Source organism: Phasianus colchicus, chromosome 3 (genome assembly GCF_987193195.1).
Source record: "Phasianus colchicus chromosome 3, bPhaCol1.hap1.1, whole genome shotgun sequence".
NCBI lineage: Eukaryota > Metazoa > Chordata > Aves > Galliformes > Phasianidae > Phasianus > Phasianus colchicus.
This window is the reverse complement of record NC_143438.1, coordinates 14,984,177-15,009,858: the sequence shown is the minus strand read 5'-3', so window position 1 is coordinate 15,009,858 and position 25,682 is coordinate 14,984,177. Positions and strand designations below refer to the sequence as shown.

At 38.9% G+C, this 25,682-nt stretch overlaps 2 protein-coding genes and 1 long non-coding RNA gene across 8 annotated transcripts in view; 2 read left to right on the top strand and 1 right to left on the bottom strand.

The window, feature by feature from the left end:
* Positions 1 to 287: 287 nt before the first annotated feature.
* Positions 288 to 9,639, top strand: LOC116226398 (ovalbumin). Of its 2 annotated transcripts, XM_031589273.2 has the most exons (8): positions 288 to 962; positions 2,318 to 2,502; positions 2,753 to 2,803; positions 3,361 to 3,495; positions 3,898 to 4,015; positions 5,210 to 5,352; positions 5,688 to 5,843; positions 7,424 to 9,639. In XM_031589273.2, exons 2-8 carry the CDS (start codon positions 2,335 to 2,337, stop codon positions 7,817 to 7,819), a joined length of 1,167 nt encoding a protein of 388 aa, XP_031445133.1. In that variant the 5' UTR covers positions 288 to 962; positions 2,318 to 2,334; the 3' UTR covers positions 7,820 to 9,639. The 2 variants fall into 2 exon arrangements, with proteins under 2 accessions (XP_031445133.1, XP_031445132.1); XM_031589272.2 differs by lacking the exon at positions 288 to 962 and having other exon boundaries at positions 1,368 to 2,502.
* LOC149918424 (uncharacterized) overlaps positions 2,413 to 25,682 on the bottom strand; it is a 46,827-nt gene continuing 23,557 nt past the window's right edge. For 3 of the 5 annotated variants that reach the window (XR_016465019.1, XR_016465018.1, XR_016465021.1), the window contains 2 exons: positions 7,574 to 7,814; positions 2,413 to 3,547 (listed from right to left, as the gene is read on the bottom strand). This is a non-coding gene — a long non-coding RNA (uncharacterized LOC149918424). Of the gene's footprint in view, positions 3,548 to 7,573; positions 7,815 to 9,650; positions 9,813 to 25,682 lie in introns of all 5 variants that reach the window. The other 2 variants (XR_016465020.1, XR_016465022.1) reach the window with 2 other exon arrangements.
* On the top strand, positions 16,994 to 25,253 carry LOC116226399 (serpin B10-like). The gene is made up of 8 exons (XM_031589274.2): positions 16,994 to 17,391; positions 18,817 to 18,994; positions 20,138 to 20,251; positions 21,970 to 22,104; positions 22,508 to 22,625; positions 22,981 to 23,123; positions 23,651 to 23,806; positions 24,697 to 25,253. Exons 2-8 carry the CDS (start codon positions 18,827 to 18,829, stop codon positions 25,099 to 25,101), a joined length of 1,239 nt encoding a protein of 412 aa, XP_031445134.2. The 5' UTR covers positions 16,994 to 17,391; positions 18,817 to 18,826; the 3' UTR covers positions 25,102 to 25,253.

The following is a 25,682-nucleotide window of genomic DNA, read 5'->3' as shown; positions in this document are numbered from 1 at the left end:
TGCTTTATAGAGGTCAGAATGCTTTCTTTACTGTTTGTCAATTCTATTATTTCAATACAGAACAATAGCTTCTATAACTGAAATATATTTGCTATTGTATATTATGATTGTCCCTCGAACCATGAACACTCCTCCAGCTGAATTTCACAATTCCTTTGTCATCTGCCAGGCCATTAAGTTATTCATGGAAGATCTTTGAGGAACATCGCAAGTTCATACCATAAACGCATTTGGAATTATTATTTTGCTTTCTATGGAGCTATGTTTTGCAGTTCCCCCCGAATAAAAGTTTGTTATAAAGCATTTACATCCATCAAAAGATGTGTTTAAATATTCAAACTATAGAAAGTTTGTGTCTGCTCTTCACTCTCATCTCAATTGGTTTCTTCATGTGCATGTTTCTTTATTTCCTCTATTTTGTAAAGAAAATAATAGGTAAGTCTTGTTCGCACTTATCTCCTGTCTAGCATGGCTCAGATGCATGTTGTACATACAAGAAGAATCAACTGAAACAGACTTCAAGTCTGTTACTACAACTACAGTAATAAACAGACTAACTAATAATTGCTAATTATATTTTCCATCTCTAAGGATCCCACATTTTTCTGTTTTCTTTAAGATCCTGTTATCTGGTTGTAACTGAAGCTTGGCAGAACATGAGCAATATTTCCCAGTCTTCTCTTCCATCCAACAGTCCTGACAGATTAGCAGAACTGGCAGAAAACACTTTGTTAACCCAGAATTAAAAACTAATATTTGCTCTTCCCTTCAATCCAAAATGGATGTTTGGAAAATAAAATCTGACCCAATCCCATTAAATGATTTCTATGGCATCAAAGGTCAAATTTCTAAAGGGAACCTGTGGGTGGGTCCCAATTCAGGCTATATATTCCCCAGGGCTCAGCCAGTCTCTGTACATACAGCTGGAAAGCTGTATTGCCTTTAGTGCTCAAGCTCAAAAGGTAAGCAACTCTCTAGAATTACTTTCTCTCTATATTAGTTATTGCTTGTGCCTAAACTTAAAAAAAAACAATTATTGTGTTATGTATTGTATCTTTAGGGGTGAAGTACCTGCATGATACCCCCTATATAAACTTCTCACTTATGTTTGCATTCTGTACTATTTTATTATGTGTAAAAGCTGTGCGTTTGTTTTCAGGAGGCTTATTCTTTATGCTTAAAATATGTTTTGAATTTCAGAACATCTTATCCTGTCATTCACTACCTGATATTCTTTGCAGTTTGCTTGATTAACCTCTAGTCCTACAGAGTGCACAGAGAGCAGAGAGGGCACTTCTGACTTTCACAGGTTATATAAATCACAGGAAAGCAACTAGATTCATGCTGATCCCAAAAGCTGTGCTTTATATAAGCACACTGGCTATACAGAACTTGTACAGTTCAGCTCTTAATAACAGAAACAGACAGAACAAGTATAAAGCTTCTATTGCTCTATGCCATGAACAAGAATTCATTCAACAGTTCTGTTTCATAGTAGACATTGCTATTTTATCATATCTGCATTTCTCTTCTGTCTGAATGTCACCCATAAAATTTAACTCCTCAGAAAGTTTATACTACAGCACACATACATATCTTTGAGGAAAGCAAGCCATACCTAAAAGTGCAATAGGGCAGAATATGAACTGCATGCATGTCTTTTCCCTAGATTACATGACCTCATACAAATTACATTCCATATCTATTCTTCCATCATTAAAACAAAGGTAAAAATACTTTTGAAGATCTATTTTTGATATTAAGTAGTGTGCAATGAAAGATATTTTTCTGCAGTTACTTATTTTTAGGAAATAAAATGAGAAATAAAAACAGTCAGCAAGCTTCTGCTTTCTTATATATCTGTCCAAACCCGGAGTAAGTCTACTGAAGTTTGCTCTTTGAGTTTCCAGCTTTGCAAGCCTATCGGATTGTATTTTCTTGTTTTGATCAGAGGTACTGAAATGAATTCTAGCTTTCACTGATTGAAAATATGGAGAGACAACTGTTGTTTGGCTGCTTTTAAATGGTAAACAGAAATCACACATATATCTAAGGCTTCTGAGACAGTTTGCTACCCAAAAGGAACTGAATGCAAATGCATAAAGAAATAAATTTATGAATATGGTTTTGAACATCCATGAGAGGTGGGTATAGCAACAGACACAATACCATAGAATTACTTTAAAACTACTTGCTTACATTTAATTGCCTAAAAACTGCTCATATTTTACAGCTGTAACCTACTATAGAGTACCCTGCATGGCACTATGTACAGCATTCCATCCTTACGTTTTCATTATTCTGCTCTTTGCTCTAGACAACTCAGAATTCACCATGGGCTCCATTGGTGCAGTAAGCATGGAATTCTGTTTTGATGTATTAAAGGAGCTCAAAGTCCATCATGCCAACGAGAACTACTTCTACGCCCCCTTCACCATGTTTTCAGCTTTGGCCATGATCTACCTAGGTGCAAAAGACAGCACCAGGGCCCAGATAAATAAGGTGAGCCTATAGTTAAACGTTAAAACCTTTGTCCTGCTCAATGGAGCCATAGCACTTAATTATATGATAATGTTCCTTGGAAACTGCATAGCTCAGAGGCTGAAAATCTGGGACCAGAGTTATCTAAAACTGTGGCCACTTCCAATCCCAAAGTGTTTCACAAATGCACTAGCCAGAAATCTTGAAACTGGATTGCATAACTTCTTTTTGTTCTAACTGTTATTTCAGCTACTATTATTCTCAATTACAGGTTGTTCGCTTTGATAAACTTCCAGGATTTGGAGACAGTATTGAAGCTCAGGTACAGAAATAATTTCTTTTCTTTCCCTATGTCCCTTTCCTCTGGAAGCAAAATCCAGCAGACGAAGCGATCTCTTAGCAGTTCCAAGCCCTCTCTGATAAGCAGCTAGTGCTTTGCATCCAGCAGTTGGGAGAACACTTTGTACATAAGAACAGAGGAAAAATGGAGGTAACAGGGGATTCAGAACAAACAGAAGATGAAACTCAGGACAAAAATACTAGGTGAATGAGGAAACTTGTGGATATTTGTATGCTTAAGCAAGACAGCTAGATGATTCTGGATAAACGGGTCGGGTTGGAAAAGAAGGAAAGCCTGCCTGATCTGCTGGAGCTAGATCATTGCAGCAGGTAGTTAGGAGTTCCCTAGAGAAAAGTATGAGGGACCAGAAGAAAAAAAGCACAAAATTGTATATATATGAAACGGACCACATCAGTGTAGTTACCAGCAGTAAGGCAGGACATACAATATCTAACTACTTTACTCTGTTCATACACTACGTAAAACCAAGTAAGTAATAAAACTAGAATAACATCATCTTTCTTTCTCTTTGTATTCAGTGTGGCACATCTGCAGATCCGCAAGTCCACTCTTCACTTAGAGACATTCTCAACCAAATCACCAAACCAAATGATGCTTATTCATTCAGCCTTGCCAGTAGACTTTATGCTGATGAGAAATACTCAATCGTGCCGGTAAGTTGCTTCAAAATCCGATCTGAGTGTATTCCCATGCCAAATGGTAATTCTGTAATGCAAAAACGGTCAGTGGTCTATGTTCCACTAAAAAAATTTCTTTTTCTGTTGTTTTTGCTTATGGAAGAGAGGACAAAACTTTTCTCTAACACAGCCCTGAACCTCTACAGTCTTCAGAGAATACATGGCTTGCAAAAAGAATGTCAAATTTTACAATACAGCAATACAGCTATAGCATATTACACTACTAAATACACTGTAAGACATAGCATGTAGTAATGCAGTGTAAATTAGCATTTTACACTACTATATTATTTATATCTGTTACTTGCAGTTTTGCAATTCACATTTGCAAAATGTTTTGAAATTCATATCTAAAAGCTGAATACTCTTGCTTTTCAGGAATACTTGAAATGTGTGAAGGAACTGTATAGAGGAGATGTGGAATCTATCAACTTTCAAACAGCTGCAGATCAAGCCAGAGGGCTCATCAATTCCTGGGTAGAAAGTCAGACAAATGGTAATGGCAAGCCACCATATTTTCTCTTCTGTCACCATATTTGACCAGCCTAAAAGAACGCTTAATTCACAAGAGGAAAATACAAAATCTCTCCTTTTGTCGCTGCTCCTGGATAACAGTTCTATATCTGGGAACTGATCTATCAATTAATGTTTTTTTATTCCCTTCAGACACCTCCCTTTAAGATGACTATTTACAAGAGATTTGCAGGAATGTAATACTTCCAGTCTTGATGAGAAGGACAGCATTAGAACATGCTTTGTACATAGTGACAATCGGTTCACTCTAATAATGAGAACCTGAATATAGCTCAGCCAGTGTGCTTTGTGTTCAAGCTTCCCAGAGTTGTTGTATGCCTGTTAAGCAGGGCATACAGTCATTAGGCACTTCAAAAATCTTAACAGATAAAGGGCAATGGAAAACCAGAGTTAAGGAATTGGAGGGATAAAATGCATAGAAAGAGGTACCACAGTTTCGATTTTTGCCCTAATGCCTCTCCGTGTGGTTCCTCAATTTTTCTACGTCCTTATCTCCTCACAGCATTCCTTTCCCTCATGTTTGAAACACAGATGAAAGATTGTGAATTCTAACTGAAATGAAAACATCCACAACCACACCTCTGGTGTGGAGTCACATTCTGAAGGCAAAAAATAAGCCATGTAATCTATGTGTGTAAGCTATGTGTGTGACAGGACTATGTGAGGAGCATACTACAAGCATGAGAATTCTGTGATTCTGTGATGAGGACTGCAGAATGAACAGGAGCAAAGTTTTTGAAGAAAACAGTGTAAAATTCTGTTTCCCTCTTTTGTTACATTTTTTTATATAGATGTCAAATTTCCACTTTGATTAGGAGCAAGTAATATTTATGTTCCTTGGTGCTGTTTGGGTTGGAGACCATTCTGGGATAAGAGAGATTTCAGTGGTTATTCCCCTTATCACAAAATATACAGGTTTAGTCTTTTTGTAACACATAAATCTCTTCATCTTTTATCTTTTGTTGTGATTCTTTATAGAGAGAGAAACAAGAGTTACTGACAATAGAAGCAAGAAAATCAGTCTTGGAAGAACGAGATTACAGTTGCAAAAACAAACCTTGCCCCTACATTCTCTTCTCCATAATTTGTACACTCTCTATCTACCTTGCGCTTGCCAATGTGATATACAACTCTCTTTTCCTATTCATTCTTAAAGGAATGATCAAAAATGTCCTTCAGCCAAGCTCCGTGGATTCTCAAACTGCAATGGTCCTGGTTAATGCCGTTGTCTTCAAAGGACTGTGGGAGAAAGCATTTAAGGAAGAAGACACACAAGCAATACCCTTCAGAGTGACTGAGGTATATGGGCATACCTTAAAGATGTAATCTAGAATTTTATGAAGAGTGTAGACCTGCTGTTATATAAACACTGCATTAGCGTATCTGCTCATTTGCCGGCATCTCTTTCAGACACTATGTTAAAACCAGGGAATTTTCTTTACGTCTCTCTCTTCACACTATTGCTGACACTGCAAAGCTCCTGAGAAATAACTTGAGATTCCCACTTTTCCTAGGAAAGTCTTCCTGAATGAGAGCAATCAGTTATCTTAACCATAACTAGACATTTCTGCAATCTAAGAACAATCTTTGTTAAAACTATATTCTCTCTCTTTTTTTTTTTCTTGGTTTTCCAGCAAGAAAGCAAACCTGTGCAGATGATGCACCAGATTGGTTTATTTAAAGTGGCATCAGTGCCTTCTGAGAAAATGAAGATCCTGGAGCTTCCATTTGCCAGTGGAACAATGAGTATGTGGGTACTGCTGCCTGATGAAGTCTCAGGCCTTGAGCAGGTATGGCCCTAGAAGTTGGCTTCAGAAGATTAAAAACACTGAAATTTAGTTATTGCAAAGCTCTTTTCAACACAGTTATTCTAAAACATTTAACGAGCACAAATTTCATTATGATTCAATATATGATTGTTGCATAGAAGTGTAGAGTTGTCCCAGTTGGTCCTGCAATAGCCTATGCTGAGCATGGCTTGCTTAAAGAACTGCTTTAGAGGGTGAAATGTTTGACATAGCAGACAAGATGATTCTCACCTAAGCAGCTGTTACTGCAGTGGCTTGAACTCTAAAGGTCTTATATGTCCATTCCTGTGCACTGAGGAGCACCTTGGAGAGTTCTTATTAGGTTTACTGGTTCTAACAATTGTCTCATGTGGTGGTGATCAATGTGCTTTCTTCATGTCTTCATAAATTAAACTATCTAAAATTGGATGTGGTTAAAGCAGTTTCAGAAATAGCATGTACATAGTGTACAATTGTTGATATGAACAGAACACAGGCATAGCATATTGTAATTAGGAGGACTGTAGTTATTTTGAATAGGAAATGCAATGTAATAAATGAGAATTCATTGAAATGTTTGTATGCTAACTCAAATAATCTAAATTATAAAGATGAAGAAGCATTTAATCACAGCTAAATTTCCATCACATCCTGACAGACAGGCATATGAAAGACTATGTACGGCTCTAGGAAAAAACTATGTAGGAAAACTAGTACATTTTGATTAGAAAGTCTGCAAAGGAGGAGCGTTGATCAAAGAGAATCTGTGTGTTTGAGGAAAAAAAAGTTTGGATAAAGGTGGTAAGAGAGAATATATTGAAATGGTGTTTCTACAAACTGCCATGGCCAGATTTGTGTAAGAGACGTTCAGTAAATTAGCAAGGAAAGAAATATTACTAGGTACAAAGAAACATTAGTAATACCAAAAGAAACCAATTATTCCAGATGCCAATCTCGTGATAGGGTTAAGAGATTCTCACTCCTCTAGTGGTCACCAGTGCAACCAGTCACTTTGCTAATTTATATCTTCTTTTTTTTGAAACAGCAGATATAGCTTTGAACTGGTACAGTGTAAGTAAGATGGAAGCATACTTGGCAGCTAGACTTCTAATTTTTAAAAACTCATATTCAAATTGTCTTAAAAGATCAGTTCCCAGTATAGTAACAGCTGATAGTTAAATTATCAGTAATTGGCTACCATTAACAACTGGTTCCTGAGAGGTCTTAAATGTAGAGACAGCTTTAAACTCAAAAGCATAGAGTGATTTTTAGAATATATTTCCCAATCAAAGAAAATAAACAGGAAGGGGCTTTAAGGGAGTAGCCATCTCATTATTATTATTTAAAGAAATGGCAATAAGCCTATAAAAGGAAAAGAAAATAAGACTGAGCAGAGAAGAAAGAATCATGGAACGCTTTTCTCTTCTAGCAAAATTGATCTCTACATGCCTAGGAAAAAGCCATGACAAGAGTAATCAGTTTAAAAGACGTACATAAAAAAAGACATGATAGTAATTAGTACTGCATTGCCATGAAGGAAGTTATGTCACCATCCCATGGAACTCATTCTCATTTCCTTGCAGCTTGAGACTACAATCAGCTTTGAAAAAATGACTGAATGGACCAGTTCTAATATTATGGAAGAGAGGAAGATCAGAGTGTACTTACCTCGCATGAAGATGGAGGAAAAATATAACCTCACATCTATCTTAATGGCTATGGGAATGACTGACCTGTTCAGCTCTTCAGCCAATCTGTCTGGCATCTCCTCAGTAGGGAGCCTGAAGATATCTCAAGCTGTCCATGCAGCATATGCAGAAATCTATGAAGCAGGCAGAGAGGTGGCAGGCTCAGCAGAGGCTGCAATGGATGCTACAAGCGTCTCTGAAGAATTTAGGGTTGACCATCCATTCCTCTACTGTATCAAGCACAACCCATCCAACACCCTTCTCTTCCTTGGCAGATGTATTTTCCCTTAAAAAGAAGAAAGTCGAAAGAGTCTATCCCTTTCAGCAAGACCCAGAGCACTGTAGTATCAGGGGTAAAATGAAAAGCATGTTCTCTGCTGCATCCAGATTTTATAAAAGTTAGGGCTTTATCTAGAAAAAAAAAAAAAATCAGAAAGAAATTACACTGTGAGAACAGGTGCACTTCACCTTTCCTTTATACAACTCATGGATGAAGGGCTAAGGGAATGAAAATTAGACTCACAGTACTGAGTCATCACTGAAAAATGCAACCTGATACGTCAGCAGACAGTTTATGGGGAAAAAATGCAGCCTTCCAATTAAGCCAGGTATCTGTATGACCAAGCTCCTCCAAAATTAGTCACTCAAAATCTCTCAGATTAAACTATCAACTGTCACCAACCATTCCTATGCTGACAAGGCAATTGCTTTTTCTCTGTGTTCCTGATACTACAAGGCTCTTCCTCACTTTCTAAAGATGCCTTATAAAAATCTTATAATTCACATTTCTCCCTAAACTTTGGCTCAATCATCGTGACCAAATATGGTGTTAGTATTCAAATTGTTTTCCTTGTATCCATATGTAATGGGTCTTGCAAATGTTCTCTTTTGTTCCTTTAATCATAATAAAAACATGTTTAAGCAAACACATTTCACTTGTAGTATTTTAAGTACAGCAAGGTTGTGCAGCAGGGAAAGAATGACACGCAGAGGAATAAGCATGGACATATAGGCTAGCAGCAACTGTAGAACAAGCACTAATGGGTGAGAAGTTGAATAAGAGTCCCCCACAGCAACTTAATCTAATAACCTAGTGGTCTATGTCAGCTAAAAGAGCATAGTGAGCAAAGAAATTGGTTCTCCTTTCTAAGCACCACCTGGAACACCTCATCTGGAGCAGTGTGTCCAATTTGCTGCTGCCCTGGCCCTGGCTGGGGTGATGGGACAGACTTGGCTGCCACTGAGACACTCAGAGATCTGTCTCAGCTCACACTTCCTCAAGAACAGCTCACTGCCAACAGAACAAAATCTAAAACTTACGACTAGTGGTGACAGCAGTCAGTTGTCCCATCTGTGACCCACCAGGGCTGGCATGCTGGAATGAACAGGTTTTGGTGGCATATAGCTACTAGGCAGCACCACTGACATGGGCAGGGGAAGAACTGAGCATGGTGTAAATCACTGCCTCAAAGCCACTTCTGCTAAGTGCCTGTACCATGCCTGGAGGCTATTCTACAGGAGCTGGGTTTGTTCAAGAAAGTTTCTGTTTCTCCCACCTGCTGCTTGTACCTTCACAGGGATAGAGTGAGAAGGGTCCAGAATGGGCTGACTTTCAAGTTTTCCTAATTTTCTTCTGACTGCTGCTGCAGGTGAAGAAGAGAGGGTTCAGAAGCCAAGAGCTTTGAGATGAGGATGCCTAACCCATGTTGGAGACACTTGCACTGACACTCAGGCTAATGGGATGGGACCACAGCTGGACTGTGGCTCACCCACTAGCTACAGAGCCTGATTTGTATTACCAAATTAGGAAGAGCAGAAGAACATGTATTTATAACAGGAGGTTTTCTGTGCTTCTCTACCAAAAGGTGCAGCCCATGAAGGAGCCCACAGTTCAGCAGTGGATGAGGACTGAAGGAGGCTGCAGCACACAGAGAGCTCTCGCAGGAGCAGCACACAGTGGGGCAGGAGGGCTGGGGGAACTGCCACCCATGGGGACCTGTGTGAAACAGTGCACTCCTGAAGGGTGGACTCCATGGGAAAGGAAAAGAAAGAAAACAGACCTGTGATGAACTGTCACACAGACTGCAGAGTGACAGAGGAGGGCTTGGGGCAGTGCGCTTACTGCAAGGAGAGGTGCTCCTTCCTCACAGCAGTGCAAACAGCTTGGCACCAGTGCTGAGTGGTCTGTGGTGATGTTTTTTTCCAGCTTCACCACACTGCATTTTGCTTGTTCTACTTGTTTTAGCTTTCCCCCTTCACAAGATAACACACACTTCGGCAGTACCTAGGGCCATAACTTACAGTTAGCAAACAGGATCTTGCAAAACAAGGAAGATAACATGACACCACCTTCACTGCTGTATAAATAGTTCAAATACTTTCCTTCACTTTCCTGTAAATTAGTCAATTGCTGGTCAGGAGATAAAAACCAGGGAAATTTATTACAAGAGAGATAATGATGTTTAATATTGTCTCTGACTTTCTGTCGGTCTGGGCATGGAAATAGAGTACTGAAAATCCTCAGGACATTTATTTTTCACCTGATTTATTCCCAAACTGCACTATTTCTAGGCCATTGGAGTTCTTATTAATTAAATTATACTTATCCCCACACAAAAGATGCAAAAAAAAAGTGTTTCTGTTTGTGCATGTGTAGATGGATTCAGTTCTGACACCTAATTTCTGTTACACTTTGCCTTTACAGCAACACGCAAATATTCTAGTTTCCAGGAACCACTTCCTTAAGCAACTGCATACTGCGTCCATTCCTCATACACAAATGAGAAAAGATAGGAGTATGAATTCTCAGCCCCATATTTTCAAAGTCTCAAAACTTTGGAACTGTTTTGGGATGTGGCAAACCACACATCCACCAAGGAATGGACACCGGAGTCCCCGGATCTCAAAACACATAAATATTCATCTAGCAGTCAAGAGACTCAATAGCCTTCCATATCTGAGGTGCTGCAGAGCTTCTCTGATAACCAGCACAGGAAGGACATGCCTGGACGTAGCCCCAGGGCCAGTGACAGATATCTGACCTTCATCACCCAGCAAAGTCCCCATCCCCACAGAAGTGAAATAGTCAGCACTGCACCTTTGGCTCTCTGCTATCTCATGCCCTTTTATCTTCAGCATCACTTTCAGCACAATTAAGAGAAGGCTCAGGCTCACAGCTTTAGAACTCAGCAGAAGAGGCATTCATTGCTCTGCCACCACACCCCATACAGACCTGTAGTATATCACGTATGCAAAGAAGCACAGTGGATTAGTGAATTGCACAGAGACAAAACCACACCTATTTGTCTGCCTGCAGTCTTACACCAGCAGGAAGGTAATTCATGTAATGAATTTCTATAAAGATGAGAGAATATGGCCCTTGGGTCCTACTGCTTGTTCTAAACCCAGTTCTTCAAATAGATAAGAATGCAAGTAAAATTACTCACTTGAACAAAGCCAGCAATTTGCAAGAATTGATATTGTGAAGTTCAGGTCATTAGAATGATTTCCAGTACGTTTGGCTGGAAAGGGCAGCTGAAAATCACCTGGTCCAGCACCTTGCTCAAAGCAGGGCTGTCTTCAAAGCCATATCAGATAGTTCAGGACCTTCTCTAGTCAAGCACTGCCTATCTGTATGGTTGGATTATTAATCAGCCTTCTGATTAATTTGATTTTAAACATAAATTCAAATGTCATTAGTGTAGCAGTAGTGAAAGCCATTCAACTGGCTCTACTTCCTCTTACCAAGTAAGAGTTAGCTGCAAGTGAGAAGAAGCCCTGCCAGTTCTTCATTTTGTCTCCCACATCTCACAAAGCTCTCATTGTCTGTCCTCACTTTTAATACTTTTGAACCAACATCTACAGATTATCTCTGTAAATCCCAAGCAGTGCCTAGCTACCACGTGAACAACAAAGTCCTACAACATTTAACAATATTTAAGAGCAAAGGCCAGATAATATGTAGCTACACACTACACATTTTTGTACCCAATAGCATAATTTATACTTTGGCTCCACATTGCTGCCATGTGGATAACAATGTGTAATCATTTGTACCTGGCCTCCTTTCCTAACTAGTATATTCTTAAATGTCACAAGATAAAGACTCTAATTCTATACAGTCTAACTACCTTGTGACACAAGCAAACATTCACAGTTTCATGGTACCCCTAAGGAAAAAAGGATCCCAAACTGATTTTGAGCTTTTACATATTTTTTTCAATGTACAGAGCACTTTGCTACTTTTGCTAAATGTTAGCAATAGCAACCCACAGTCTGAAATCAAAGCAATGAACTTCTACTATGGGTACCATACTGACAACAGGAATGGTGCAAGTCCTTACACTGGAAGGCTGACTCTTTAGTCACATAGGTAAAATTTAGAAATTCTGGCTCTGATAAGAGGTCAGTATAGGAGAGGGAAAATAATGAGGTGCCAGATGAGTACACCATCCTGTAAGGAAGGCAGAGATATGGGAATTAAAGGTGGACAAGGGATGCTGTGGAGGTACCATTAGCTTTCACAGAGCTGTAAGAGCAGCTCCCTTCCTTATTGATTCGCTGCTGCCTCATTTCTTGTGGGCACACTTTGTTACTCTCCAGTAACGCCCCTTCTCCAAGCTGTTACCTATTCCCATCCTCATCACATCTTCCTTTGCTCCCTGTCCTTCAGCAGTCTCTACCTCTTAAAGTATTAAAGAAAGAAGGGCAGAGCTGGGGTCAAGCTCTATTCCTATGAGGGTAAATGCCAGGGAGAGAAAGATTTGGGAGTGGAAGGAGAGCTTTTTTCCTGTATTGCTCAACTACTTAGTCCAAGCTGCATTTCAGCTGTGTCTGCAGAAGATGGGGAATGGAGGGTGATCAATGTCATTGCTCCAGCCACAGGACAAGGGCTTTGCCTCTCCTTACATGCAATTTACTACTTTCCTTAGTCAAATGTTTCCTCTGTGCTGCAGAGTCCATGTTAAAGAGGCTTTGTCTACAGCTAGGTCTACGTCCCCAGAGGAACAATTAGCAACTGCAAAATCAGAAGGTACTAAGAAAGCCTCTGAAGCTATACCCAGGGGTCTGGAAAATGAAGGGGGATAGGCCAAGAAGAAAGAAGAGTCTAGAGCAGTTTAAGAGAACAATGCCACTAGTTTTAAGCTACACATCTGGTGTTAAGTTTTAATCTTTGAAAGAGAAAGAAGTCTCAAGGTACACCAGCCCAAAATATAATAAAGCCATAAAAGTCTGCACATAGCTGAATCCCAACTGGAAAGAACAACTTCGAAGAGCTTGGAAGTGCTGAGGTGAAGAAGAGCATGTGATCATTAGAAGATTTCAAAAGCACAAAATCCAGAAAGTTCACCTTTCTGTGGGACAAAAGATGCATCCCTCACAAAGGCTGGAGGAACAAAATCTTTGCATCTCATTTTGCCTGAGAGTAGAAGGGAATACAAGATCATCTTGCCTCACTCGGTGTATATCACATCATTAATTTCTATTTGGTCACTGCTATGCAGAACTTGCTAACTTGAATCATGTAAAAAGCACACCAGGTCTCAAGAGACTAGGATGCTTTATGCAATAGGCAGAGTGTGAGAGATGGAAGGATGAAAAAATCTTGCAATGATGAAGGCGTGATAAGAGATGTTCAAATGATACTAACAAATGACACTCCATCTTGCCCAAGATTTTTGTCAGTATGAATGGAAAATTCTATTCCAAGCTCTCTTTAAAGAGTTACTGTGTTCCAGAACAAAGACTTGCTGCACACACAGGTGCACTTAGGTAGCTCAGATCAGTCCCATCCTAAAAAGGGTGAAAATAGAAATACAAATAAGGGGCCAAGCAGATGAGTGAATAGCAAAGATTGCCAGTACATGTCCACAAAATAGTATTTGAACATTTCACTGCTGAAAACTTCTGAAAATATCAACTGCCTTATGAAACTCTGGTTATTCCACCACACAGGAGTATTTGTGGTCAAGCTGCATGAAGAAATAGCAAGTCTTTAAACTAATTTCTTAAAAGAGGGCCTTTCCTCTACGTGTTGCTCTTGCACATCCATGTGTGGCTCCTGTTCAGGAGCAGGAATTGGTTTTCTGATTCAGCAGTTGTGTAGCTGACGTAGTTGCACTCTTTGAGAGATTTCTTCAGAAAAATGACATGCTTAGGCTAAAATGCATGTAATCCACACATACATCATTACTCACAATGGAGTACTGCGCAGCATGAAATTCAGGCTACTCTTCATATTTTTGGTTTTAACTGCCACCTTGGTTACTTAAAAAATGCTCACCATCTGATTCATTCAAAGGAAAACTGCACACTGGTAGATGTGAGAACAGCATGCATGTTAATTTCCAGATAAACTAATCTCTTTTCAGATATCGAGATCATTGCTTCCCCAGAAGTGTTGCACTGGTCATCAGAACTGAATATCTCAGGAGGAACACTGTCTTTACTAATTACAGCATCTAAGCTAAAGCACACAGTGGTTATAGTACAGTATGACAAATTATGCCAGCGCTCAATTCATGTGCCAAATCTCACCACGCCTCTGCTTTCTGCAGGTGTGGAGCAAAATGCCTCAGTAATATTTAGACAGGAACACCACCACACCTCTTAACAACTCATAAAGTCTAAATGCTATTGGAGTATGTCAGCAAAGATTGCTTGGCAATGGAAGGCTTGCCAATGTACATGTAATATGTACATTAGATATCTATCTACACTGTTTCAAAATAAAGACGCGTGTGTTCCCACTCAAAGCTTTGAAGGGAAATAAGATACTCAAAGAAGTAATTTCTTTTGAACTTTAAAAGCTATTTGAGACTTCACGATGATACAAATTTATCCCACATAAAAATCTCCTAGGACATAAATCAAAATCCGTTACAACTATTCCAGCTGAGACATATACACCATCGTTACACTTTAGTTTATAAGGTCAGGACAAGCTCTTGCTGCATTCTGTGACAAAAGGGTTCCTTTGCAGACCAAAGTCCATGTACTCACTCCAAGCATGCGATCACTGATCACCATTACCATCACTTCAGTCTCTGTGCTCCTATTCCCTGTACTGTTCTGGCCCTTGAGAATAACAGGATTGTTATGAAACTAAATGTTAAGCTGCCTTCCCACAGGATTCCAGTATTCCCAGGTTTCAAAACCCTTGTCTTCCCCACCCCTCTTATCTCCTGAAGTCCCTATAATGGTTTGGGACATTTAAAATCCTTTCATGTTTGAAACTCACTGGACTGCTCTGGCTGAGCCAAAAACATGAGTAGAAAGCTCTGTTGGCTGAACCAGAAACCACTCCCTCTCAAGCAAATAAACAGCACTTTTACTGTAAAAAAAACAGTATTAGAAGATGTCAGAGAAATGGAATAGCTTTTCTTCAAGCTTCATTGTTTTCTTTTCAAATACAGAACACCTGAGGTTTGAATTTAATTTGATTTTCAAGAATTATAAAGGGTTAATAGTTAAAACAGCATACCTACCCAAAAACCAGCCATGGCATGTTGTATCCTAAAATACTGTGTGAAAGCAGAAGCTACCAAACCTTTCTCTCAAAACCCTTAAGTACTTTTAGATCACTTTATAAATGATCTATGTAGATGTCAAGTATTCAGCCTACTCCTGATCCCAGGTACCAACTGAGCAACATACTGTGTAAGAAAGTTGCATTGACTTGTGCTAAGTTGCACAGAAACTGAAGGAAAACAAAATGTGCCTATATAGCTGAGATCTGGCCAGATGCCTGATGGGCTGCCAATATTTGTCCTGCCAAAATGGAAACATGAATGACCACAGTGAATGAGCCACAGGCTTACTTCCCACAGGAAGGATACTACCAATACAAACGTAAGTCTTTGAGCATGTTGGAGTGTTGACTTAGTATAGAGTGGGAGTGAGGGAACCACTGCTCCTGAGTCAGCCTCAACACCGCCCGTTGAACTCTGTATCTTCTAGCGTTGGTAACTTCACAGGATGCTAGAAAACGTTATCATCATCACACTGATTTACTGTATATCTTCCTTTTAGATGAGTACAATTTTAGTTACCCTGTATTTTTTTTTTTCTCTCTAATACCAGCCGTGCTATTCAAAAGGCATTTTTAAAAGGCAACTTTAAGACTCTGTACAAACATCTTCTCATTCATTCAAATCCCACATTTCCGCATATATGGAACACCTCAGTCACTTCTTGTAACAGAGTAAGCACTATGACTAGTTAGCAAATTAAATTCATCCCTGCTTTAAAAACAGAAAATCCAAGTAGCTGCTCCAAGGGTTGAAGTTTATTTAGTGAATCTATCATTTGTTCTACAACACAGTTAAATTTGCAAAGATGACTCAAATCATTTAAAGCTTTGGAAATCATTTAAGGCCAATGTAAACAGATTACAACTTTCCCAGGCGCAATGGAAGCAATTAATTCTGCAGTTAACACCTCTCCTACACTACTCTGCTCTCTGGAAAACTTAACAGATGCATCTAATTATAACCCACACTGAAAGATGCTGTTTCTGTGTAGCTACGATTTCAAAACAGCCGAGGGGCAGTGAAGAACCAACCTATTAAAGCTATGAGGCTGCTCACCTGTAGGAAAGCAACTTTAGCAAAGCTTTGAGTTCCCAAGTCACATTGATGCAGAAAGTTCACCACTGGCAAGGTGCCATTTACATGAGCAACCTCTTCTGCCATATAAAACATTTGGCAGATAATCCCATAGCTCATTCCTCAGCACAAGAGACTCTGTGCCAGCCACTTCCTTACAGAATAAGCCCACGTGTATATTAATAGACCTCAGGGCAGAAGAAAGGTTTCAGAAAGTAGTTTGCGCTGAGGAGATAGACCTTGGGGGTGAGTCTTTCTCAATATCAAGGAGGAATCCCTCAAAGACAAGCAGCTCTTATCCAGGTGTTCAAGGTGAAATCTTCAACAGAGCAAGGAGGTAAAGAATGAAATAAAGGGCAAAGTTGCATAGGATTTTTCAGTCAGAGATGAGAGCTGAGATGGACAGGACAATGGAGGTAAGGACAGTGTGACTGTGAGGAGAATTAGCAATGGAAATGCTTCAGTAGCCAAGGTAAGAAGAAAAAGAGTATTCAGTAGAATATCAATTTCTGGGGAAAGTAAAGAATACATCTCTGAAATGCTACATAGGACAAATAGTTGCTTTCAACTTAGAATAGGGAAACTGAGGCAGCAGAAAAAAAAAAGTCTAATCTGAAACCCACATCAGGTTCTAGTGTTGTTGCAGCGATAAGAAAAGCAAGTGTCTGATAAGTGTTTCTCAACCTTCATTATCTCACAATGAAAATGCTTCCCTGCTTATACAGTTTTAGAATCCTCCAAGATTAACAAAATCCATTTTACTAAAATAGAAGCCCACCAGAAATGACCAACTTTTTATCAGTAGGAAACGGACAATAGAAAAACTCACAAGTATGATGTCACCGTCCTTTCTCTGTCTGTTCCTTGGAAATTGTTTCTATTAGAGGAATCATAAGTAGGTCAGCCACTGCATTTTTTTGCCCTCCAAATTGCAAAAGAAATGTTGTTTCAAGCAGTGATGGTTCAAGTTGTTACTAGCCTGTTGCCACAAAAACGTTTATAGAAATATTTCTGCAGTCAGTTTTGTAAGGTTCTTGTATGGTATCACTCTCACCGTCACTTCACATCCTACTCTGAGATGATTCAGTTCTTCCATAGGGATGTGGCCTTTAGGGCAAAATAAATTGCAGAGTCATGAGTCATAAGAACCTTTGAAGAACAGGTCAGGCAGACTATAAATTCAGCCTACCCACCATCTGAACTGCAGAAACCTTGGACAGACCCGGAGCAGCAGTCTTCCTCTCTGCACAAAACAAGGTACTGTAATTATTTCTAGAGATTATTTATTTCATGTACTCTTGGATGATGTTGACAAATGCATAGAAAAAAAGGCAGAAAGAATCTGAATAGAAAAGAACCAATACTTGAGGAAGAATTTTACTAAGATGGCACAGGCAAGGTCTAGAAGGGGCAAGTCTCAGAAATATGCAGCAAGAGCAACTTATTCTACGTAATTATATGTATATCATAGCAGAATAAGAACCACTGTGTTTGCTTAAGTTAGATCATTTGTTCCTGTGCTCTTCAAGAGCACACGTGTACATCAAGACACGGTCAGTACATCTTTATGGCCATTCTGTATAAACCAGAATAGCTCCTACTACATACCTAGGGCTCTCAGCTTCAACTGCAATGCGAAGAACAAAGAGCAGCATTTGTGTTCTACTGAATAAGGAAATCTTGTCTTGCAGAACTGGGAAGCTATGATCTGGGCTAGCACCCTAAGAGTTTCAGGAAATTTTTAAAAGTTAAAAATGGAATTCAGGATACTCCTTTGCACACAGTAGTTAGAGGCTGCTTGCCTAATGCTTCAGTATTTTCTTGTATCCTAAAGGAACAGAGCATTTGTTCACTACAGTTACGAGCACCAAAAGGCTGTTGCACCAGTAGTCATAAGAAACAGTCTCTCAGCATCTTCTAGCCCATGCACCAGTGAGGAACATTATCATATGTCACTCCAAGATACTGTAAAGGACAGTGCAATAAATGTCCTGATGAACAAATACAAAATGGAATAGGAGGCTGCTTTTTCTATATCATTTGAGTTTCGTTAGTGTCATTGGTGAAATGGGATGTGCTACACTTAATATAACTTTTTAGTAGCAAACGCTCCTCATTTTTCACAGAGACATCTCTCTTCTTTCCATCTGTAAGTTCTTAACTATATCATTATATTGCTTACACAGAATTCACCATGTAGTTATAAACTGCATGCTTTTCTTTTTAGTACAACACTGTAACCATGCTGTTTTGATGAATTTTCATTTGTTCCTCTTGACTGTCCCTTGCACGGATATCTGTCTTTCCAAGTGAACTTCTGCTGAACCAAAGAGAGTTCACTCATACACTACAAACAACACACATAGTTGGCAGAAATGAATACTGTACCAGTGCTGACAGGTCAGAATGCTTTCATTCAGTTTCTTGAAGTCAGAGGAGAGCTGAGGAAAATACTGGCACAGTCTAGATTTTGCCTTTGGACATACACTGCCAGTGACTCTCAGTCATTCAAAGGATCACTGTGCTGCACTGTCAATCTTCCACAGTCAATAAGTGTTGAAAATACTTCTAGAAAGCCTACAAATCATAAAATAAACTTCAAATATCAAAAGGAAGCCTGTAGACATATAGCAAACACAATTAATTCTTAGCTATTAACATCTTTTGTCCCTTTCTGTGCAGGTTGAGAACAATGGAAGCTTTAAATAAAGCAAACACAAGCTTTGGTCTTGACTTTTTCAAACATGAGTGTCTGGAAGATGACAACAAGAACATTTTGTTCTCCCCTTTCAGTATTTCATCTGCCCTGGCTACTGTGTATTTGGGAGCCAAAGGCAACACTGCAGATCAGATGGCAAAGGTGAGTCTGAGAAGAGTTGATCTCTTAGAGTAACATTCTCTATGAAAGAAATTTACCATGATGCATCAACAGAAAACTATATACAGGTCAAAAGACATAGCCTACAGTAGCTTCTGCAAACACCAAATGGGAGCAGTGGCATTAGTAGTCACTGGAGACACTCTCTCCTTTTAAATCTCACTGGCAGAAATAAGGGCTCTTTATCCCAAAGCTCAGTAATTGAGCACTCACCAGGGAGAGGGAGACTTGGATTCTCCACCTGCCTCGCCCCAGAAAATTCTCATTTTCTGTCTCATCTCTCTGGAAATGGCCCCATGCAGAAAGACCCTTTGCTACATCTCTAGTTAGTATTGTGCTTTGCTAGCATAAATCTACTAACTCACAAGGTCAGAGAAGAAACACAGGATGATAATACAACCCCTTCTTTTGAATATGTACTTTACAGGAAAAATCACCTACTGAAGTTCCTAAACTCTATTTGTGCAAAGTTCACAGCTTCAACAGGCAACAGTGAGAACAGCCCCGATGCAAACATGGTTACTTAGCCTGTACTGCAGGAGAAGCTGGTGAACTGGCATCTGCTAAGGAAGGAAGCTGCTCCACTTGCTAAGGCAGCAATCCAACTACTGAGCTACAGGACAAATGAGGACCAGCAGGGTCACAAAGAAAGGAGAGATCTTCTGTCAGGAAGAAGGGAAAACAAAACAAAACAAAAGGCTTCTGAAAAAATGTTCCAAGGTTAGATGTACAGTTTTGTAGCCTGGGTAAAGTGCACATGCCCAGAAGAAGGCATTTAGGGTATGAATCTGCTGCCAGCGTTTTCCTGTTTTCTGACATGAACTGGGCTCTCTGTTTACACTTATGCTTTGGTAGTTTCCATCTGGAAATAACTGGCCCTTTCCAGGTATAATCCTTGAGTACAAGGGCCAACTTGAAGCAGGCAAATTCCTCTAGAAATACCAGATACATGAGAATTCTGCTTACAACCCTTATCTAAGTATGCTCAAGACATCTTGTACACATGGGCTCAAAAGTAAAATCTGTCTTTGTCTTTTCATCACCAGACCTATGACATCACTGAAAGTTTTTACTGAAACAGCAATTTTTTTGTCATTGCATTTATTACTGCAATTTCCACTATAGGTACTCTACTTCAACGAAGCTGAAGGAGCCAGAAACGTCACCACAACTATTAGAATGCAAGTCTATTCCAGAACAGATGAGCGCCTATCAAATCGCCATGCCTGTTTCCAGAAGGTATATCATCAAGTCTAATGATCAAGCTATGGCCATGGTAACACCTTCCCTCGCTTTTATTTTCTCTCTCTGCTTGCCTTCCTCAAATGCAGTGTACACAACTATTTGGTATAGCATCCTGTGATTCCTTCATCTTATGCAATACTTGAGACATGCTTCCCGTTTTTAGGTAGAATTGCAAAATTTAACCTCAAATTTGTGAAATTTGAAATGTAATGATGGGGTTATTATCTATCACTGGATCTCTTGATCTGCTCCCTTCAGCTTTGAGAAGAGGTTTCTTTCTCTCTTTTTTTTCTCTTTTTTCTATCTTTTTTTTTCTCTTTCCTTTTTTCTTCCTTCCTTTTCTTTTTCTCTTTCAATCTTTCTTTCTTCCTTTTCTTTTTAACACTTACTGTTCAAAAGCCAGTTATTTAGCAACACGTTCTTTGAACAGGCATGGTCCCTATTTCAGAACAAATCAAAACAACAATACTACTCCCCACATATTTGACTGCAGCATCAACACAACAGCAACAAAAAAAAAAAACAAGTACAGAAATAACTTTTACAGGCTGTGCTTGATACATTTCAGAAATTAGTTTCCATTTCATTTAAAGTTCAGTGAATAAACTGGCACGTTGGAATTACCTATGGTAGACTTTGCAATAAATCTTAAAGAAATGGAAATTACCATATTCCTGAGATATTTCTTTGACAGACTGGCAGGCATCTTTTGTCAAAATAGACGTAATTTAAGAGAGCAGAAAATTTGGAAACCAAATTTGAGTGAGTAAAGCAGTTTTTCCTCACTGACAATGCAGTCACTGTAGTAAAAAGTTTCTCTCCCTACTTTTTCCCATCAGTCCTTTTTCTTTCTGTGGGTAAATCATTTCCCTGAAGTCTATCCACAAAACCCCTGTGGCAGCAAGTTCTGATAAATGAGAACTTGGGTCTACAGCCACGGTGGGAAGAGTAATTTTGGGGACTACATCAACAAGCCATTTACACTGCATGAACAGGAGATGGATTGTTTCTCATGAGTAATGCTTGTCTGAACTGTAAGAACTATGGAGTGCTTCAGGCAGTGAAAAGAAACTGCTCTAATAGCTTAGAAATTTAGATGGCTGTTCATGCCTCTGATTCTCTTGTAATAACAAGATGAATACAACACAGGTCCAGTTTTTTAGTTCACTAATTCACAGCTTCATTTCCTCAAGCTGGTTTGATAGTTTGAGTCCACATTCATTTAATCCTGTTACTTAAATATAAAGAATTTACTGCAATTACTGCAACAAAAAGCATTTGCAAAATATTAATATTTAGAGGAAGGTTAAAAAAGTTAGGTGCAAACTTACCATATAATTAACCTTCATAAATCCTATCAAGAGTCACACAGCCAAGTCTTCATGTTCAGCAATTACATTCTGTCTCTCTCTCTGGATGTACTTTATTTTGCAACCTCCATTTAGAATCCCTTAAACATTCTACACAGTTCAAGCTCTTACTGCTTGCATTCCAGAGCTCTTACAGAGTCTATAGCATATCTGAAACTTTTAGTAATTTCACGTCATTCTTTTAATATCTGTCTGAGTTAGTATACATCTTGCCTTGCAGTACAGGCAACACCACCTGAATAGTAATAGTTTACATAGAGCTGCATGAGGAAAGAATTTAGAAATTTCAAACTGTTTCACAGAGAAAAAAAATGCATAACTCTTATTTCCTTTGTCTCCAAGACAGAAATAGGTAAATCAGGTAATATCCATGCTGGGTTTAAAGCACTCAACTTGGAAATCAACCAACCCACTAAAAATTACCTGCTCAGAAGTGTCAACCACTTATATGGAGAAAAGTCACTGCCTTTCAATAAGGTATGTAGGCCATTTATTCATGCTATACTGTGTGTGTCAAACTTTATGATCTATCTATGACAACAAACAATAATAATTTACATACTTTCAAATATTTTCATTACATCTGCAAATTGTGTTATTATCTTTAACATGCATACTTCCTGTGAGGTTCTTCTTGAGAATTTAGATGTCAGGATTTTACTTTTATAGGATGTGTATTTAATTTGTGTGATTCACAGTTGTGGCTAGGCAAAAACATTTAAATCATGTATTTCCAAATTAAAAAAATACTATGTTCTTTTGACAAAATGCTGGAGCCTATGTAATTTTTTATTCATTTTCTCCACTTGGCTATAGTTATTTATTGGCATTCACACTGGCAGGCAACAAACATAAGACAGATGTCTCTCTTGCACTGCAGGAATACTTACAGTTAGCCAAGAAATACTACAATGCAGAACCACAATCAGTTGACTTTGTGGGAGCAGCAAATGAAATCAGAAGAGAGATCAATTCCAGGGTTGAACACCAGACTGAAGGTAAGCTCTAGCATTTCCTCTCCCAGTTCTGAAGGAAGCAATTTTAGTCTTGAACAACTTCTCTGTGCCCAAAGGGCCCAAGGCAGGTAAACAAGTTAACTCAGAAAGGGAAATCAGGACAATTTTGCTGAAGTAATCATCTGCTGGCAAATTATCTTTCTCCATTTGAAAGGGAGAGGAATGTGGTTTTCTCTATAAATCAAGGTTGTCATATATTTGTGAATAATCTCAAGCTAGCAGCATGCCAGATCAGCACTTCAAATTTCCTTGTCTTATGTCTTCATTAACTATGCCAACATTTACTCTGAAACAGTAAAGCTGCACAAATATCTAACTGTTCTTTGGTTTTCACTAGGTAAAATAACAAGTCTGCTGCCTCCTGGATCCATAGATTCACTCACCAGGCTAGTCCTGGTAAATGCACTCTACTTCAAAGGAAACTGGGCAACAAAGTTTGATGCTGAAGAAACCAGGCAAAGGCCTTTCAGAATAAACACGGTATGGTTACATACTGCCTTATATACCAGACTGCTCGTTGAAAAAACAGTGAAAAAGATGGAGGAGATAAACTCCTGTCATTCTTTAAATCCACAAAGCACTAAAATTAGAATATTTAAAACATATGTTATATCCTTCTTAGCACATCTTCAGCACATAGATTGCACACAAATGCTAGCACCCAAGGCACAAATAAAACTAACAGAAGCCAGCTTGAAACAAACTTCCACACACCTCTTAAAGCAGGAAAAACATAGATGTGAATAAAACTGTATGAACTAGTTCTATACATTTTCATTTTTAACCATACAATGAATCAGAGTGGAACAGAGCTTCCAGTAAATATGTGTCATCCTAACTGGCTAAGATAGCCTTCTTAGCCTCCAAGTGCATTCCCAGAAGAGAGGGGCCCTCTGTATATCCTACAGCTTCTCTTAGAGCCACAAGGATGTACATTCACCATGCTATTCAATGTAGTCTTCTACTATTCTGGGTATAACTAGCAAGCTTTTCATTTTGTGTTGCAGCATACAACTAAACCAGTGCCAATGATGCACCTGAGTGATAAATTTAATTGGACCTACGTAGAATCAGTCCAGACTGATGTTCTTGAGCTTCCATATGTCAATAATGACCTCAGTATGTTCATCCTGCTGCCACGGGATATCACTGGCCTACAAAAGGTAAAGGGTAACTGTAAGCTCAAACTGTGTGAGAAACAAGAATGTTTTTATGTATATCCATGGTAAAACATTAGGTTGCAGTCTTGTATCTAGGAAGGAAGGTACAGATGAGGTTCAAGGAAAAACAAACTCCAAACTTGCCCGAATGTTATGAAATTGAACCTCTTGAATGTTTTGTTTAGTTTTCTTTTTAGCTCCTGGCAGGTGGCACTTCTGTGCTTTCTAGCATTGATCAGTGCTGGAAATAAGTAGCCCAAACCCAACAAGACTGGCTCTAACTCCAGCTGAAGAACAATGAGGACAGAAAGACAGTTGTGTTGACTGTCTGTACTGATTCAGACAGATAGTATTACATTAAAAACAAAAGCAAAAGCTAGATACCCTGCACTACTTTCTATGATGTTCAAAGCTAATATACATGTACACTGCCACCTTCTGTAAACACACTGAACCTGACTTCAGATAGTAAACTATTATGAAATCCTCATTTATATTAGTGGATATTTTGTAGAAAAAAAAGTTATTTTCACTAAATTCTCAGACATACAGAAAACAGAAATGTAAGCACCAAGTCAAATAGACTATTGTTACTTGATGGTGCTGTTGTTTTACAAATATTTAACCCCTCTATATTCCCTGATGATTACTGAGAACAGTTCAAATACTGCATTGACGTACTGTATAGCAAAACACCCCTTCCTAGTAGAAAATATTTCATAGTTGGCATTTCACTACTGGTTTTTGTACTTGAAAAGTACAATTTTTTTGCTACAAAAAAAAGCTACAAAATTACAAAAGTCCTTAAATAAGAATATAGAAGAAATAACCCTTAGGGAACAGTTTTTTGAATACATGTGTAATTTTCTGGTTCTCTTTTCAATTAACTGCAGCTAATAAATGAATTGACTTTTGAAAAATTGTCTGCATGGACCAGTCCAGAATTAATGGAGAAAATGAAAATGGAAGTGTATCTGCCCAGGTTCACCGTAGAAGAGAAATATGACCTGAAATCTACTTTGAGCAAGATGGGGATAAAAGATGCTTTCACAGAAGGTCAAGCCGATTTCAGGGGAATGTCAGAGAATGCTGACCTGTTTTTGTCACAAGTTTTTCACAAGTGTTATGTGGAAGTCAATGAAGAAGGCACAGAGGCAGCGGCTGCCAGTTCAGCATCTCTAGCATCACGAAGTCTCGGTGCTACAGTTTTTTTTGTAGCAGATCACCCTTTTCTCTTCATTATCAGACACAACAAGACCAAGTGCGTCCTTTTCTTTGGAAGGTTCTGCTCCCCCTAGAAAATCAACTATTAATTAACAAGCCCTTACAACAACAATGAACACAATGTATGCCATGAACACCTCGACAGACCGTGCACTTTACCATTTTCCTGTACTACTGACAATCTCTGCTAGAAGAGAGCTCATATTAAAAATAACATGAATTCAAACCTCTGATTCATTTTCCTTTACAAAGAATCCTCGCATTGTATACAGCACTATAAAACACCAAACTGCAAACTGAACAACATGGATCTGTCTTTTCAGTGCTTTCCAAACCAGAACTGCTACAATGCAGAACAGACAAGGCTGATCTAATAGAGTACTTCCCGATACACCTCCTTTTGCACATAAGACAAAAAGAAACAGGAGAAACTCATTCCTGCATAAAGTTGTCACATCTCTTCAAAGCCAACTGTCCCAGGTCACCTCTATCACAGCCTTGTCAGTTTTAAATCAGCTTCACAACACAGCATGGCTGGTAATGAATCAAAGCTGCAAAATCCTCTGTGTTTCTGGTACTGTTGGTTTGCTCTTGCACACAAAGGAGCTAACACACGTACTTTCTAATCTCTGCCCCTCATAAATTGGCAAATACC